The 18,177-nt window shown below is 38.0% G+C and overlaps 1 protein-coding gene across 7 annotated transcripts in view; it reads right to left on the bottom strand.

Moving 5' to 3' along the window:
• Window positions 1–2,687: 2,687 nt before the first annotated feature.
• Window positions 2,688–18,177, bottom strand: part of LOC149239196 (uncharacterized) — a 381,661-nt gene continuing 366,171 nt past the window's right edge. For 5 of the 7 annotated variants that reach the window (XM_089373345.1, XM_089373344.1, XM_089373343.1 and 2 more), the window contains one exon: window positions 3,888–4,445. In XM_089373345.1, the coding sequence (XP_089229471.1) occupies window positions 4,285–4,445 (161 nt within the window). In that variant the 3' untranslated portion in view covers window positions 3,888–4,284. Of the gene's footprint in view, window positions 3,703–3,887; window positions 4,446–18,177 lie in introns of those variants that run through there. The other 2 variants (XM_089373340.1, XM_089373339.1) reach the window with 2 other exon arrangements.

The raw sequence follows: 18,177 nt of genomic DNA, 5'->3' as shown, positions 1-18,177 counted from the left end.
TGCAAGGGGCACTCATAGGGGCCCTAGGGACCAGGGTGATGGCCATAATGATAAGGGTTAGAGTTCATGTTTGACTTTTTCCCACATGCTAAATTTTATTATCACAGACATCTTTTGCATTTTGTAGTACTTTTCTTGTCGATTTTGGCAATATTATGTTTTTATCTTTATTTTTAGTTGCATCAACCTCTGGGGCATCGTTCTAGGCCCGACCCAAGTGTAGACAAGGGAAAGGGGAGGCTAACACCTTGTGGACCCAATAAACAAATGTGGACCCAGATGAGGAACATGTGAAAAGGGTAATGAGCGGATGGGAGTGAGATGTATGGGAAGTGGGACTACAAACCAAAATCAAGGTTTCCCATGTAGTGCCACTCCTAAAGCTAATATTCAGTAAAGGAGATCCCACGGACCTAGGATACAAGGTTAACCCTCGAGTTGAGGTAAGGGAATAGGAGTACAACCAAAGCTCGTTCTTTCCGCTGAATACCCCCACTAATCCATGCCCAAATGTGCCTAAGGAAATCAAGCATAAGAACCCAAATACATAATGAAAAATCATACATTCGAGGTTGGATGGCCCACCTTCAAACATACGATCATAATAGATGAGCAAGTGCACACAATGGCTGGCTTAGGTGGCGGAGAATAGTAGCACATTGAGCTATTAGGTGGTTGCGAGGGGCTATTGTCTATCAGTTGAAGACAAATCTAGGAGAAATTTTTCTTCTATAAGGGCCACCCACTGGTGGTGGGTAACATGGCCATCCATGTCCACACAACCAGTTTGGATCAACTAATTGAACTCATCATAATTTGCATCAAAGTGTATAGAAAAGCTTATTTTTTAATTTCTTCCTTCCTGCCACACTACATTAAGTCTTTTTCCCTTTCCTCTTATGTTTCCTCTGCTTCCCAGGTAAAGAAACTCATCTACGCAATTCCATAAATTCAATTAATGTTTTGAAGTAAAATACAATATGCAGTAAAAACATACTTCACTAAAATTTTGTTAAATATGCTTAACAAGACCCAGGTTAAAACATAAAGACACTAAGCGTACAAGTGGGAAATTAAAGAATGAAATATGGAAAATTCATGCATAATCTATTTCATACTAAGAGATATCCAATTCATATCACAAATATACATTTAATCTCCTCATTTTTGTCTCAATTTTTTTTTTTTTAAATCCCATATCATTGTGCACACAATCTTCAATTCTCATACCAAAATGCTTCAACAACCCTCAGCAATAGTAGAGGGATATAATTGATAAGAAATGAAAAATAATATGTATAAAGGAATATGACCAGATAAATACAACCATGTGTCAACCACATTTTTTTCCCTTATTGATTTTGAGATATATAAGTAAAGAAAGAATAATTAAACATCATTATTTTGCATTTGAATGTAAAATTATATGGAAAGTGATAGCATGAATGAATTGTATTTTATATAGCTCCTTACTCCAACCCAACTGGTTATAAGCATGTTTGTAATTTAATATGATATTTTATACAAAGCAGAAATGTACTAAACATATATAACCAAAACCCCTATTAATTTTATCATTCAACAAGAGATTCGTAGCACACAGATTATATAAGAACTTATTCATAAAGCTTAAACTGAAAAATGGTGCCAAATATCCAAATATGATAGATGATAGTGTGAGCCTCACTTCACTTTTTTACAATACAAATGTCAATCAACCCTAACATATTCCAAGAGTGGGGAGCTATTAACTCGTAGACATTAATGCCCCACTCTTATCTCAGTTAATGCATGGATTGTATGGATATGCCACCTTTCAAATATACACACCAACCTTATCGTAGATCATAATCATGTCCAAGTCCTCTTTAATACCAACCAAAGGTGTGAATCATCCAACTTACCATTCGTTATGACATTCAAACATACCTTTCTGCCATATCAAAAGCAAGACTTAATATATAACAATTGTGTGCCATGCCGTTAATAACATAACCCTTGCATAATGTATCATATGATACCATGCCTTTAATAATATGATTCATAACATTAAGATATGATGTTTTCAAATGCTTATTGGAGGTCGAGAACATGTGTAATAACATTTTTACCACAAAATTTCATATATAAAACTTTTACCTTTTTCCAGAGTGATCGTAATCTGTGTGTGGTAATTCCATATAGTGATACAGCAACTTATATTTTTCTCGTAATATTCGTTATCACGACAAAACACATCATTTGGTCATCAGCTTCAAACATTCTTCCAATCCTCGTCTTATAATGCATATGATCAAGGTGTTCTACAAATCCTTATTCAACCTTTCAAGTGTAATAAATTATACATGTGAACCAACTTTGCATTATAAATCACTAAATGTAGAGCCACATTTTTGAATTCCGTTAAAACAGAAACAATGTGCATAAATAAGGATAATAAACCATCAAAGATGCTCATGTGAAACATAGAAGCATGTGCCATATAGAAGTATACTAAAATTAATCATCTGCAATACTTTCACTAGGGACCCCACCTACTTTAGTTTGAGCATAGAACAGGTATATTAAGCTTTTCAAGATTTTATAACACAGGTAGGCTAACAGGTATATTAAGCTTTTCAAGATTTTATAACACAGGTAGGCTATATATGGATCAACATGTACATTATTCACCTTGATTCTTAGTAGTACCTTTTGGCCTAAGTCGAGACACACTTATCCAAATACGATTATGTCCCCCCATGGTAGATGAGGTTAAATAGTAACATATTTAGTTAGGAATGTTAAAAGTTAGTACTTTTCTGACAAGTCAAAAACTATCAACACCACTTCTAAGCAAAAAAATCACACATAGAATCATACCAAATGAAGTATCAATTGCTAGCACATGAGATTAAGAGTACTGGGCACCAACTAATATACCACTGTAGAACCAATGTGGAAGAGCACAAGTATGCCTATGACGGAATGCAGTGGAGAGACAAATCTGAATCTGAGAAGGAAAGCAGGGATCTCATCAAAGCAGCAACATCACACCACATGTAATGCGTTTTTTAAGGTAGTTACCTTAAAAGGGCAACAATGACCTTGTATATAACTTTTATGTAATATTACATGGACTTTGACCAAGGTGACATGTGGCCCTTGTATTGAAAACATCATAGTACAAATTGATAATCATGTTGTATATCTTCTTAATATGGAACAGTAATGGTTGAACTTAGACTTTGGCTTATCTCATATTTTATATTTTCCATGTGGTGATGTCATCACGGTACACCATAACTTATGCTGCATAAGCTATGATGTATGATGTTGACATCACACCATGGTACATAGAATATATAAAATTTTAAATATGACATAAACCAAAGTCTAAATCCTATCGTTCTCTAGTCAAGCCTTAGCCTTGGGCTCCATATTAAGAATATGTAAGTCATGATTGCCAATTTGCATTATGCTGTTTTCAATGCAAAGCTCTTATGTCTTGACACATTAATCAAAGTCCATGTGCACAAATTATTACATAAAATTATATACAAGTAGCGAGACAGGTTGTTACAAAAGGATTTCGTCAGCTCCTCTCTCTTCTCACTGAATACACAGTTTCTTTTCCCCTTGCAATCTCCAACGGGCTACAATTTTCATGTACGACTTCATCCTTCAATCTTTGCCTTCATAGGGACCAAGTTTCAAATCTCTCTAATACCATGGTAAAATAACAAGAAGAGAGTGTGTGAGAGAAAGATACATGATAGTATGATACACGATATTGTTCATTACAGAGAAAGATAATAAATACAGTATTTGGAAATAACCAACTTAATTCCCAAGGGTGACAGAATGTTTTTAAAACACTTAACTAAGTAGTTACCTTTTCACAGTACTTAATTCTAAGTTTCATTTTACTTTTACTTAAATTGAATTGACTTAGTTTACTACATAAGTTTAGCAATAGTCATTACGTTCTAACATTAAACAGCATTATATGCTTCCTGGATAATCAATCTTTATGCTCCTAGTATATTATACTGTGCAAAATTACTCTCTTTCACAAAGAGGTGATTTTATCGAAATTCACAAGGATGAACTAAAGATCAAGATCCTCCACCATTAATGTTAAGTTGTTTTGGCTGTTTCAGCAGTTATTCCGCTACCATAGCCTCACTGAATAACCAGTTCAAAATCTTGTGATTGTTCTAACTGTGATTATAAGCTTAGGCTGATAACATTATACATGATACTTTGAGCTTCTAAGAAATACCTGACAGGTCAAAAATATTGCTACAGCCATCTTTCGACAGCTGCTGCACCCTTTAAAGCAGCTAAAGCTGCTAATTTCTTGATTACACCAAAATCCCTGATGGACATTGCGCTTTTGTTAAATATGGCATCAGATAAAACAACTGCTGAAGCTCCCATGCTGATATATAACTCAACAGAATCTACAAAAACATCAAAAGAAACACATTATATAAGCAGCTTCACTCCAAATTAGGCATAAACAGGTCAATATGCTTGCAGACTAACGTTAAATGCATACTATTGGTTGTTGTCCTTCCATCCTATTAGAACATGATATGTCATATTCCCACTTAGCAATATTGCTAAGGGGAAATATCAATTTTGCCAATTTTGTCATATTTTGTACTTTCACTTAGGAAAAGTAGGTTGTGGGACCCCACTTGAAGTTTTCGAGCTAAGGCAAGGGCCCAACATAGGAGAAAGGGAAAAATCGAATGGCTAAGGCGCATGAGATCTCCAAGACCCAGAAATCGTTTGGAGATATTCCACCCGGGTGAAGAGATATTAAAATAATTAATATTTTTAATGAGTGCCTAAGTCTAAACTTAGGAAAATAAAAATATTAATGTGTATTAATATAAAATGGGTGAGAAAGTTCTAAGAGACGAGGATCAAGCCAGATCTAATCTTAGCCATTGATTAGGGACTTGATCTCGGCCGTTGAATTGTCAACAAGAAAAGTATAAGAGGAGGCTTGAGGGCCAGTTGGAGACACACCAAGTTGATCAGTCAGTTCGATTTTCTGGGGTGAGGTTTGCTAAGGAAATCGAGCAAGTGATCTATTGCAGTGAGGGGAAGTTCAACAGGACGCTGAGAATACATAGCAGAGAGGCAGTGAAAGTGACGGAGAGAGCGTTGAGCCAAGGACGACTGACGCAGAGGTTAAGAAGGCCAGCACAGAGGACGTAGAAGGCCGTAAAGCTGATGCAAAGGTTGACGTAGGCAGCTCAGAGGGTTGCAGGGCTGACGCTGGGCTGAAGAGGCTGCACTGAGGTGATTCTATGAGGCAGACTGGGAGGTGATTAGTTGACGCAGAGCCGTAGGAGGGTGACGCAGTCCCTGGAGGGTGACGCAGTTCCAGAAGATAGCTTGGAGCAGCTTTCGCTGTTCAGCTGAGGAATATTATAATAGATAAGCAATAGATAAATTAATAAGTACATATAGTAGAGCATTAATAAATATCATAACAAATATCAATTATAATAAGTAACAATAAGTATATATAGAGGAGCTTCAACTAAGATCAGAGCAAATATCATTAATAATAATATAAATAATAGGAGCAAAATAATAATATAGAATTATAATAACATTAACAATAACAAATAATAGATATAAACAAAAAAGCATTAAATATTAAAATACTAATAAAGAATAATACCAAATAAGCTAAGAATCACAAAAAGAGATTTTAAAAAACAAATAAATTAATTTATAAGAAGACATAATAAATAAACTTACATAACAATAATAATAAAATCTCTTTTTAATCAATTAAGAATAACATCATTAATATCAATAAGCATAAACCATAATTTAATTATGAGGCATAATAATAAAATAAGACAAAATATAAAATTGGAATATTAATATAAAAAAATTAAAAATAATTTAGGGTAGTTATTAAAACAATTAAATTGTAAAATCAAAAAACTTAAATGACAATAATAAATTAAATCATTAATGAGGAAAAGAGTCGGCTATTGGTCTTCACATCCTGGGTTTTCATATTTATACCTAACATTTCCTTCTTTTCTCCTCACATTTTGTCCTGATGATGAGTCTAGTTTCAGACTCGAAACGTCGACTAAAAAACATGAACACTGTGGAAAATCCGAGCTCCATTCAAAAATCACACCACAGTAATCTGCAAACTAAAATATTAAGTTACTGTGGGGCCAATCATCTAGTTGTTGATTAGTCGGAATATCTTTCTCTGGAGAAAGGTACTACCACCGAGGATAATCTCTTAAGGGTGAGCCATTTCTAGCACCCTAGTTGTATTCAAAAATCTGCATAATAATACAACCCTCATATCCGCTGCACCGGTTTTCCCGCATAGGGTTTTTCCAGGGACGATTGTCCAAAAATAATGACGTCCCTTGTGTTGTCTCAGTTTATTTCAATTGTTGATCTGCATATTTGTGAAGGCTGCAATTGCGTTTATTTCGATGTTTATATTATTAAATAACTTGTTAATGTAAAGAAAAAGTAGGAGATAATAAACCAGATATTGCAGTCGGGGTTTTTGATGTGTTAGATTCATAAATTTTCAAATTAATTTCCTGGAATTTTCTGAGCACTGGAAGGGGGTCAAATAAGCCATTATTCATGGCCAACAGTTCAGTTTTTTGGGTGTTCAGTGCAGAGCCATAGAGGGGACAGCTACGCAGCAGTTGGGGCACTTGCTTTCATCACTTGGGCTTTTCTAGCTTGCCTTGGGCAAGCCCAGGTGCACACTTTCCAAACATCTATTGTAACCCCATACTTTGATAATAAAATGGCTCAGAGCAGCGCAATTTTTGGCTTATTTCATGGTGTCTGATTTGTGTGTGATTTTTGTGGGTGTTTTTACTATGCATGCTTTGTTTATCATTGTAAAATTTCCTTAGGGATATTACATGATATAAGGATTGTGCAAATATTCATTATATGATTCGAGCAAGAAGTCACCCTACAATAAATAGCATGGAAATTAAAAGAAAAATCTGTAGCACTAAATCAGTTGAGAGAACTATACAAAAGAGCCCACAAATACTCATAACTTCTAGTCAAGGGTAGCATGATTTCAAGTAGATTGTTGAAATATTTCCCATGAAGCATTGTTTGTTGATCCTTTGACTTTTGATATCATTTTAGCTATTTATTATGTTGAGGTCTACTACCATGAAAGAGTTTGCGTAGAAATTGTTGTGAGTGCTCCAAAAACCTGGGCATTTTTCCACTCGATGTGTGAAAAGAAATCATTTTGAAAGTTCCACTCTCGAAATGTGCTATGCAAAGACAAATGAGCAGTCCAGACCTTAGCAATTGCAATTAAAACTTACGTCTCAAAAACAACAAAAGGGTGCCCGTATAATCATTTTGTTGTCTATGAAGTACCTCATTTATGAATATTAATCTTAGGCCTTCATATAATTATCTTATGTGCTTGTCAATTTTCTAGAATCTAAGTTGCACGAAATAGGGAAACGGGAACGAGTTTACGAAATGGGCACGGGTACGAAACGTGACCCCCCCAAATTTTCGAAATGGGGAAACGTGTTATCTATCTATCTATCTATCTATCTATATATATCTATATATATATATATATATATATATATATATATATATATATATTAGAATTTAGGACATTTAAGAAATGTTATGTGCAATCATAAAGCATACATGATACATTATAATTTATTACATTTAAAGTTTAAACGTTATGATTAAATTTACATCACATTTACTCATGAATGATCACATAATAAAAATAGCAATATCGGAATATCCAAAATCAACATTTATTATATATCCAAATCTCAAAATCAACCTTTATTATATATATGAGGTTGCAAGTACAATAAAGACTATGAGGCTGCAAGAACTATAAAGACAAAAGACTAATCCTCATCAAAATTAGAAGTAGAAGCATGCTCAACAATGGATAGTGATGTTGAAGAAGATGATGGGCCAATTCCACTTCCAGGTTGGACCTCAATATTCCGGGCAGCAAGAGAGAGATCCAAATCAGGACTTTCTGGATCCACATCCCATTCTTTAGAAGGACGACTGTTGTATTCTAGACCCCTACGAGATGCAAGGCGAAGGTTGGAGTGCACATAAACAAGATGATCTGCCTTCTGTGAGTCCAACCTATTGTGCTTCACAGAATGAATAAAACCATAGGTGCTCCAATTCCTTTCTGTCAATGAAGAGCTTGCCACTTGTGAAAGAACACGAATGGCAAGGTTTTGCAAATGTACACCATTTGCTTCATGACAAATCCACCACCTAACTGGATTCATGGTGCTTCTCTCCTCCAAAGATGATATATCTACATAATCATCTAATCCTGCAGCAAAACTGGCAAATTTTTCCTTTACCTCCCTGTGTATATGAGATGGAAATATTCTTGTAAGGAATTTTTTCATCCCATTAGCCACCTCTCTATCTTTATGGGGTGCCTTCCTCTTCCCATTGCTTTGAGCAATAAGCTCCTCATCATAAAATTTGGGGTTCAAGGCATCTGCTAAAGTGTGCAATGGAGTTTTGAAATTGTTCCACCTATCAACAATGATTTTCTTGACTAAATCAACAAAATGATCATCAACAAACAAAAGTTGTGGAGACTCTTGTGAAATGATTTCCATAGTTTTCTCAACCATGGAATCCATGCCATCATATACCTCTCCTAAGAAAGGTTGGTCAATGTCAACATTCCAAAGAAGCTCAAATGCAGGGGTTGTGAACTTTAGCAAGGAATATATCTTTCTCCACCAATCCTCATCAAGGCACAATCTACGCACCATATATCCTCGCTATGAATCTGCTTGTCTCCACTCAACCCAAAGTTAACTAACCACCATAGAAACTAATGCATGTTTAACCTCAACAAGGCGGCGCAACATCAGGAAGTTTGAGGCATATCTTGTCTCAACAACTTTTAACAACTCCAATTTAGAGTACTCTCAAAATATTTCCTAAGATTGGTGGTGGTTGGTGATGAATTTAACAATCTCCCATGCTTCCCCTGTGATTTCCTTTATCCATGGAACTTTGTTGTCGATCTCCTCTAAGATCAGATTCAAATTATGGACAATGCAGGGTGTCCAAAACAATGTTGCACGAAGCGCCCCCCCTAGTTCCAAGCCCTGAAGCGCGTCCCGTACGGAAGCGCCTAGGAAGCTTGGCCGGAAGCGCGCTTCCGAAATTTAGAAGTGCCGCTTCCGAATTTTTTGCCGCTTCCGAAGCGCGCTTCGGGCGTCGGAAGCATGGCGCTTCGGAGGAGGAAGCGTATGCTTCCCGTACGCTTCCGGAAAAGCGTTTAGAAAATCTTTTTTTTCCAATTTTTTTTTTACTTTTTATTTTAGGTGAGTTTGCTTGTTGGGAGTGGGCCCACCTTGGGTTAGGGTGACGAATGAAGACAAAAAAAAATATAAATATAGCAGATGCTCCCTCATGGTAATGTTAAATTCTTAAAGTAAAAGTGACATTCTCCTTTATTTTTCATTTTCATCATTTTACTTAAATTTTTAACATTACCATGAAATGACTCAGGATGTTTGAGAGTGGTTCCAGCCTCATTGGACTTCATATGGAGAAAATAGAATTTCATATCCTATTCAAAATTTAGCAGACTTAACAGTTTTCAGGAATTCAAGATCAATGGGATTGTGGCATTTCATTAGATTATATCAAGTATGAAGGTATGCGATTAGCATTTAATCAAGAGCACCAAGCCCTATATGTACTCTAGTGTTGGTGGTGTTAATTGTTGAACTCCTTTGTCATGCGGCACGCCCTTAGCAAAAAATTACCTTTCAATCAAGTCAAAATCATCAATCAAGCATGTTAAGATTTTTCTACCATATTTTAAGTCTTGAATTAGGTAGTTTGATGAAAATTGGGCAATGTTGACTAATATCCCTAGAAAATCGAGGTAGAGGCAAAGGCTAGACAAGACGAGAAGAATATAGATTCTAGATGGTTGATGCATCTAAATGGTTGATGCTCAAATAATTAATCATTAATGTACAATGGATGTTATATCTATCTTGATTTATGCAAAAATATGCATGTTTTCATGTCTTCTACAACTAATTTGGTATTTGGGATGTTTGTTTTGAGTATAAATGCAAATATATATATATATATAGATAGCAGACGCTTCCGCAAACGCTTCGCTTCCTAGATTTTTGGAAAATGACACTTCCACGTCCCCGCTTCCAAAAAACGTCCCCGCTTCGTGCAACATTGGTCCAAAAGATGTGGTCATACCTCCCCTCAATAATTAAACCTGCAACTTTGCAAACTAGTGCATTATCCGTGATAACTTGCACCACCTTGTTAGGCCCTATTTGTTCAATAGATTTTATAATAAAATCAACAATGAACTGTGCATCTTTTGCCTCTCCTAAGCAGTCTTCTGCCTTTATAAACATTGCTCCTTTGCGGGAAGTGGCAATGATATTTATCAATGGTCTGCGCCTTGTATCTGTCCATCCATCTGAGACTATGGTAACCCTAGAGCTACTCCAGGAAGAACGAATTGGTGATAAGATATCCTCCACAAGCTCCTTCTCATTTTTGAGAAGTTGAGTTCTGACCCTTGAGGAGGTTTGTTAATTTCCCTTATCATATCTTGCCAGTAAGGAGAGCAAACAACATTGAATGGGATACCACATGCATAGATGCACCTAGCCACTTTGAAATCAGTTTCTTCTCTCGCTTGCACATTCACCAATTTAGCAATTCTGCTATCCTAAACTGAAGGGGATACCACTCTACTATTTTTGGATGCTGGTTGTTCATGTTGTTGAGCGGCACTGGCTCTCCTCTTCCTTGCTTCAACTACAATCTTCGGCTCAATGTTAGATGGTGCTTGAGGAGTAGCTTGACTAAGCTCATCATGCCTTCTCTTAATTCCATCCGCTTCATCTTGCTCTCTTTGATATGCCCTCCTTGCCAATGGGTCTGCTGTTTTTGTGCAACCTACAATCCCCTATCCTCCTCCATGCAAAAGATGTTCCTTCACTCTTGGGTAGGAGCCCTTGTACGAATTACTGCAAAGAACACATCACCATTCCCATGAGCCACTACTTCCACATTTTTGAAGCTTCTGAACATGCCTCGAAAGAGGATAATATTCAGTCCTTGGGTTGGCCTTGGGGCTTGAACTTGCAGTTGCACCTTGGTTGGAAGCCATTGTTGCAAAAAAAAAATTAAGAAAACAAATTTGTAAAGAAAAAACGTTTTTCATATATTTGGAAGCACAAACCCTCGAAAAATTGAAGAAATAGTAGGAAAAAGCTAAGAAAATGAATGCTTCTTACCCAAATTAAATTTCTGTAGCTGAAGCTACCCCAAAATGCCAGAAAAGACAAGAGAAATATGGTTGTAGTTGAGCCAAAAGCCAAGAATGTCGTAGCCGGAAACTCTGCACTCTAAATTTGTTGCTGAAATCTCCTTTGCTCACTGTTGAAAACACCCTAGCTGAAACCACTGCTCTCTTCTTCTTTTCTCCTTTGCTAAAATCGTCTGTCTCCAAGAGAAATGACTTGCTCAATTGTGTGATGAGAGAATGAGGTGAGAGTCTTTTTTATAACTTAAGAGAAGCATCTAGAAGCATCCAGAAGATATTTTAGTCGCCCAATAAAAAAATAGAAGCGAAAAAATAAAAAACAAAATAAAAGAAAACAACAATTGTTAAGTGGAAACTCCGTCGTATGGCATGGAAACTCATTTCCGGACGTACTGGCCATGTTTCCCCAGCGTGAAACATGCCAGTATAGTCGGAAATGAGTTTCCAGGCCGTACGGTACAAGTTTCCTGGTTTCCGTTTTGTTTCCAGCCGGAAACTGACCCCTGGGCAACATTTCCTGCAACATAGGCTAGAATTGAAGCAAGATCTCTATCAATATTGATGGCGTTAACAATATTGAATTTGGTGTAGTAAAATAATTGCCTTTATTTCAAGTTGAACACCAATGTAAATTTTATATGCTATGGGAAACACATGAATGGATGAAAGAGAAAATGTGGGATATGTATAATATATTGGGCATTTTTCTAGTGGATGTGTCAAAATACATTAATTTTGAAAGTGTTGCTATTGAAATGTACTATGCAAAGACAAATAACCAGTCCAGGCTTCAGTAAATTTAAAGTTAAGGTAAATATCACAGTCATGCAACATGCCATATCATCTAAAAATGGTTAGAAAAATGTGTCTCAACTTTTGCAATTATAGCTCAAGTCTCAGAAATAACAAAATGGTGCTTGTATAATCATTTTTTTGTATGTGAAGTACCTCATTTCTTAATATCTTGGGACTGTTACCACAAAACCAGCAGGCCTTGGAGAGGGAAACCCTACAACACAAGAGCTAAAATAAGTGCTAACAATGGGACAATGGCCCACTGTCACCACAACCAAGGTCTGCTACTCTTTACGAACTTTCATCGATGGGAGGAGTCCCAGTAAGATATTGATCACCTATAATAGATATTCTAGGGTTTTAGGTGCAAGGTGATACACGAGGACCTCTCAAGGAATGCTTAAAAGTTGTGATATAAGGCTTGAAAGGAACTTCGCACTCTATGAGAGACCTAATAATGATTGCACAAGACCTTGATTTTTATGAATTATTGTGGATGAAGGTACTTCCAAAATCAAGGCAGTGAGAAGAACGGGCTTCTTATGATATACTTCACCAAGTACTAAGTTCATACAACCCTTAAGGAAGACTCCAAGTTGAGGAAAATCTAGCTAGGGTTTCCCTCTTACGGCAATACCTGGGTCAAGAGATTTTATGGACAAAATCCAAGTGGATGCCCACCAAACTTTGAGGTCAAGTAGTCAAGTTCGTAGGCTTGATGTTTAGGCCATTAGAGAGAATTTCAGCCTAAAAGTGGCCTCCTAAGGAAAAATAATAAAATAATAGTTAAAATAATAAACCAAGAGTTATGAATTTTGGAGGGAAAAGACGAAAACTACTTTTTTGTTGTATTTTTGGCTTATTTTCTTAATAGGTTTACTCAAATATCAAGTGTAGACATTCATTGGATGTGAAATTTAATTCGCATCCAATGAGTGTCTACACTTGAAGCTTGAGTAAAACCTATAAGGAGATAAGCCAAAAATACAATTAAAACAAGTAGCTCTCTCTTTTTACCTCCAAAATATTTACATGTATTTCTTTTTAAATTTAAAGGATTTTGATTGGCTTACATATTATGTAAATGAAAATTTCATGGGCACTTTTAGGATAAAATTTCCTCTAATGCCTCAGAATCCCACCAAACCTCCTCTTAAGCAATTCACTCTAAGACCTAGGTAGTCGTCCTATCTTAAGAGGACTGAAATTTGGAGAGGAGAACTTATGGAGAAAAGTTGAGTTTGACCACCAAGGACTTGGATTAGCGCCTTGTTCTTTGGGCATATGCAGTCTTAGGAAGCTTAAGATGAGCTAAATCGTCTCTAAGGAGTCTTAAAAATGATGCCCTAGGTACCAATATTAAGCCTTTACCCACTTCAAGAGATAATGGAGTTTCATGGAGAGTTTGAATAATTTCCTCCACTAAGAACATTAGTTACATGCCATACATTGAATAACATATGTAATACTCAACTAGAAAGTCTTCCAAAATTAATTTTCAATAACTATAGCACAATTAGTGCATTCTAGAAGCAATAGCAATTCCATGCATTAAACAAATTCAAGAGAAAAAAATTCATCAACATAAGGCACTTACAAGATAACATGCAATATATCCATCCAAGATCCAAGAAATAGCTCCAAAGAAGAAATGTGAATTAGCTCCAAATGTCAAAATGCATCCAAAAGATTCTCCAATAGCCAAAGAAACAAGTGCAAGTTCTTCTCAAGAGATAGAATCGAAGTGTGATGATGATGAGAAGCTCAAATGAGCTCTCATCTATTTATACATGATCTATCAAGTCTAATTTTAGCCTAGAAGCCTCTCTTAGTTGTCAAATGGAGGGAAATACTAATCGTGGTTACAAGCCAACCACATAGCCAATGAAAAATCATAAAGATAAACCCACAAGAGGGCAGAAGTGATGGCACCATCACTGTGTGGGCCTCTTGGAGGCATGCATTGAGCTCTCTCTATGCTGAAGTGAATCAAGAGGGCTCCATAAATCATCTAGTAGGGCTTCGCCCCTAGACATCCATGCAAACCATCAAGTGGACCCTAGTTTTGTGTTTGGGGTAGAAATTGGGTCTCATGGGTCTCTTGGTGATAGAATAGCATGAATCTGCTTCATCATTGAGGGCTCGAGGAATGGTGCTAGCCCTCCTACATCTCAAAGGGTGAGACAAACCTCATTTGGACCTCAAATCAACTGCCAAACCACGTGTACATTGCTAAGCCAACTAGGGCATGCTGTTCCAAATGCATCATCTTGTGAATAATATTGGGCAAAGAACAAACCGTTGTGGTGTTGTAGGTGCCCATGGAGTGAAATAATGATGCTCTGCAAGTAACAGGAGTCCCATGGATCTCAACACTTCCCCAAGAGGATGTCATATGCTCCTCTAGTGGACTTAGGGCTCAACTAAGTTGCATAGCCCATGATGAAACCACTAGCCAATAACATATAATTGTGAAAAATTCTGAATCGAACAAGTTAGAAATCCTACTGCAGAAAACTGATTTACATCACCTACTTGTATTCTTCATTTAACAAGTTATTTTCGGAAGTATTCAGAAAATATAAATGTAAATACACTACAACCTACACTTCTATACAGATCAAGTACTGAAAAATAAATGAGATAACCATGCAAAGGACACGCTTATTTTTGGACTAAATGTCCTCCGAAAAACCCAATGCAGGAAAACCGGTGCAACAGCTCTGAGGTTTTTCTATTATTAAGCAAAAGTTCTGAATACAAATGTTGGTTTCCCTCCCGACAAACCAGTGACAGAGAAAAACAATGGTGGATAACCTGAGTGAGTTTTACCTAACTTCACCGGACAAAATCCGGCTGATCCAACAACAAAACTGGCTAGCCCCGGCTACAACTTCGCAGTAACTGTGTGGGCCTGCGTGGAGCTCTCTGAGGCTCTGCATTAGCCCTTCTGCCCACTGCGTCAGCTTTCTCGGCTGTTCCGACAATTTCTGGCAGCTCCCCGACTTTCTGCGCGAAAGGCAGTTCTTCCTCTGCGCTAGCCCTCCTAGCTCTGCGTCAAGGCTGCATCGGCCCAGACTGGCCCAGCGTCAGATCTCCCAGCTACTGTGCTGCGTCCACAAGCTTCTCTCTGCATCTCTGTCTGTATTCCCGAACTATCACTGCCCCTCAGCTACAAGAACTCCCCAATCGATTTCCCTCCTGCGAACTTCTCACCTCAGAAAATCGATTTCCTCAATTTCTTTGTGTGTCATCTCCCACTGACCCCAAGCCTCCATTTATACTTTTCCTGTTGAGAAATCAACGACCGTGATCTAATCTCTAATCAATGGCTAAAATTAAATTAGACTTGATCCTTGTCTCTTAGAAGCTTCTCCCCCATATTTTCATTAATACCCATTAATATTTTAATTTTCCTAAGTTTAGACTTAGGAACCCCATTAAAAATATTAATTATTTTAATAAAATACAATTCGGATGGAATTTCTCCAAATGATTTTTGGGTCTTGGAGATCTCATGTGTTCTAGACCATTCACAAAATTTCGGAGCTAGAGCACATCCGATGCTACCCAAAAATCAACACTCCCTCTTAGCGAGGAATGTGCTCTAGCAATACTTCCCATTAGAAGTATCACATTGATCCACGACATCGGTTCTTTGTGCCGCTGATGCTCGGCCTGCTGCCCTTCATCCATTGCACTGCTGCAATCTGTATTGCTACTCATGAAACTGCCACTGTCACTACTACATTTGTATTGCAGCTCCCTCTTAATATGTTGCATCATGTTGCCCATAGCACTGCCACTGCTAACTGCTGCACCCAAAAGCTGACATGTTGGCTAGTTTGGATGCCCCTGGATGTTAAAGCTACCTCTGCTACTAATCTGTGTTGGCCCTTTGATGCTACTGTGTTGTTGTTGTATTTTCTCTATGCCTTTTGCACTGCTACAACACTCTACTGCGCTGCTTCAAACTTTGGCACTCTAGCTCTACCACTATTGCTCCATCATCCCTCGCACCAACTGATTCCCGTCATTCTGCTACTGTCATTAAGGGTTCCTGTAGCCATATGTGATCCAAGAGTTTGGGCACCTCAAGGATCTCGCCCCTATGTAGTCCTCCCGACTACAGCTCAATATCGCCCCACCTCTTCTCTAGAGGTGTATGAGCAGTCATGGCGCAATTATCATCATCGCCCTCTTTGTCAACTTGCGTTGGAGTAGCCTTTGAGTCTGACTTCTCTTCCTTGCCCTTCTTCCGAGGTCACTGGGTGGCGAAATGACCCAGTTCTCCACATTTGAAGCATCTAAATTTGGATATATATTTATTTTTCCTCTTTTGCTGCCCTTGTTGTCTCGCTGATGTGAGAGTTGCATCTTCCTCTTCCTCCTTCTTGGCTTTGATCCCTTTGTTGCTGCTTCTTGCCTGGGTCAACCGTCTGATCTCTTCCTGTCAAAGAGTTGCCCACATCTCCTCCCAACTGGGGAGAGAAGCCTTGTCTAAGATGCTCTGGACAAAGGTTTTCTCAGTCTTCAGTGACTGCATTCAGGGCAGTCCTGACCATGAATTCAGGATCTGGTGTAGACCCTATGAAAGTTAGTTGGTCTCGGATCCCTTGCAACCTGAGAAGGAAGGGATCGATTTCTTCTTCCTTCTGCATCTGATATTGTCTCAACTAGCTCTCAAGCAACATCTTCTATTGAACGAAAGTTCCTTCGTACAAGGTGGTCAAGGCCTCCCACATTTCCCTTCTTGTGCTCTTCTCAACAATATGTGGGATCACATGATCCTCGACCCCATCCAAGATCATGCACTTAGCTTTTTCCTGAGCCTCCTCATACTTCTTAAGAGGATCAACATCAACCGAAACAACAACCGTCTTCAAGGCATAATCCTTGATGCGATTCTTGTCCAAAAGTGCCAGGATCTTGGCCTTCCAGATGACAAAGTTGGATGCTCCATCAAACATGTCCTGATCCCTTAGTCCATTAACTACCATCTTTGCTCTAATGAGTGTCAAACAGGTTCTCTTCTCCCTCTTTCACTGCTGCCCCACCAAAACTCGTATTTGGATTTCTTTGGCGCTAGAAATCCTCTAAGGAACAAGCTCCCTCTGAATTTAGATTTCCTTCACGGAAATCCTTCTACCAACCACTGTTGAACCACCCCTTTCTGATCTCTCTTTGCTGCTACTCAGCACTGGATGTAGATTTCTTTGCAAGAAATCTTCTCAGGAACTGATTCCCTCTACTTTGATGTTGCCCCACTAGGCACTATTTTGCACCAACAGAATCGGCACCCCACCAGCAACTCTACATGAAAACTGCACTGCACCTCTAGCACTGACAACTCGAAAATCAAGACTCAACATTCTCTGCGCTGGCCCAACAATCCCTGCGCTGCCCTCTGTAGAAACGTCACAAAATTAGGTTGAAGCAGGCTTTGTGCGAGCCTCACTTGGTGACTGCATTACCCAACCTCTGCTCTCTTCGGCCAGAAACTGCATTGTCACTCGGGACAACTGCCTTCACACACAAATTTTCTTCTGTTCTTTCGCTAATGGCTTCAGTCCTCTGTGATCTGCAATTGCTCTGATACAATGTGAAAATTTCTGAATCAAACAAGTCAAAAATCCTACTACAGAAAACTGATTTACTCATTTAACAAGTTATTTTCGGAAATATTCAGAAAATATAAATGTAAATACACTGCAGCCTACACTTCAATACAGATCAAGTATTGAAAAATAAATGAGACAACCATGCAAAGGACACACTTATTTTTGGACTAAACGTCCCCGGAAAAACCCAATGTGGGAAAACTGGTGCAACGGCGCTGAGGGTTTTCTATTATTAAGCAGAAGTTCTGAATGCAAATGTTGGTTTCCCTCCCGGCAAACCAGTGATAGAGAAATACAATGGCGGAGAACCTGAGTGAGTTTTACCTCACTTCACCCGACATAATTCGGCTGATTCGGCAGCAAAACTGGTTGGCCTCAACTACAACT

The sequence above is a fragment of the Pinus tabuliformis genome, chromosome 8 (assembly GCF_031772625.1).
Source record: "Pinus tabuliformis cultivar Carrire ecotype Pingquan chromosome 8, CPIR1, whole genome shotgun sequence".
In the NCBI taxonomy this organism is placed as follows: domain Eukaryota; kingdom Viridiplantae; phylum Streptophyta; class Pinopsida; order Pinales; family Pinaceae; genus Pinus; species Pinus tabuliformis.
This window is presented reverse-complemented; position numbering and strand designations above follow the sequence as displayed.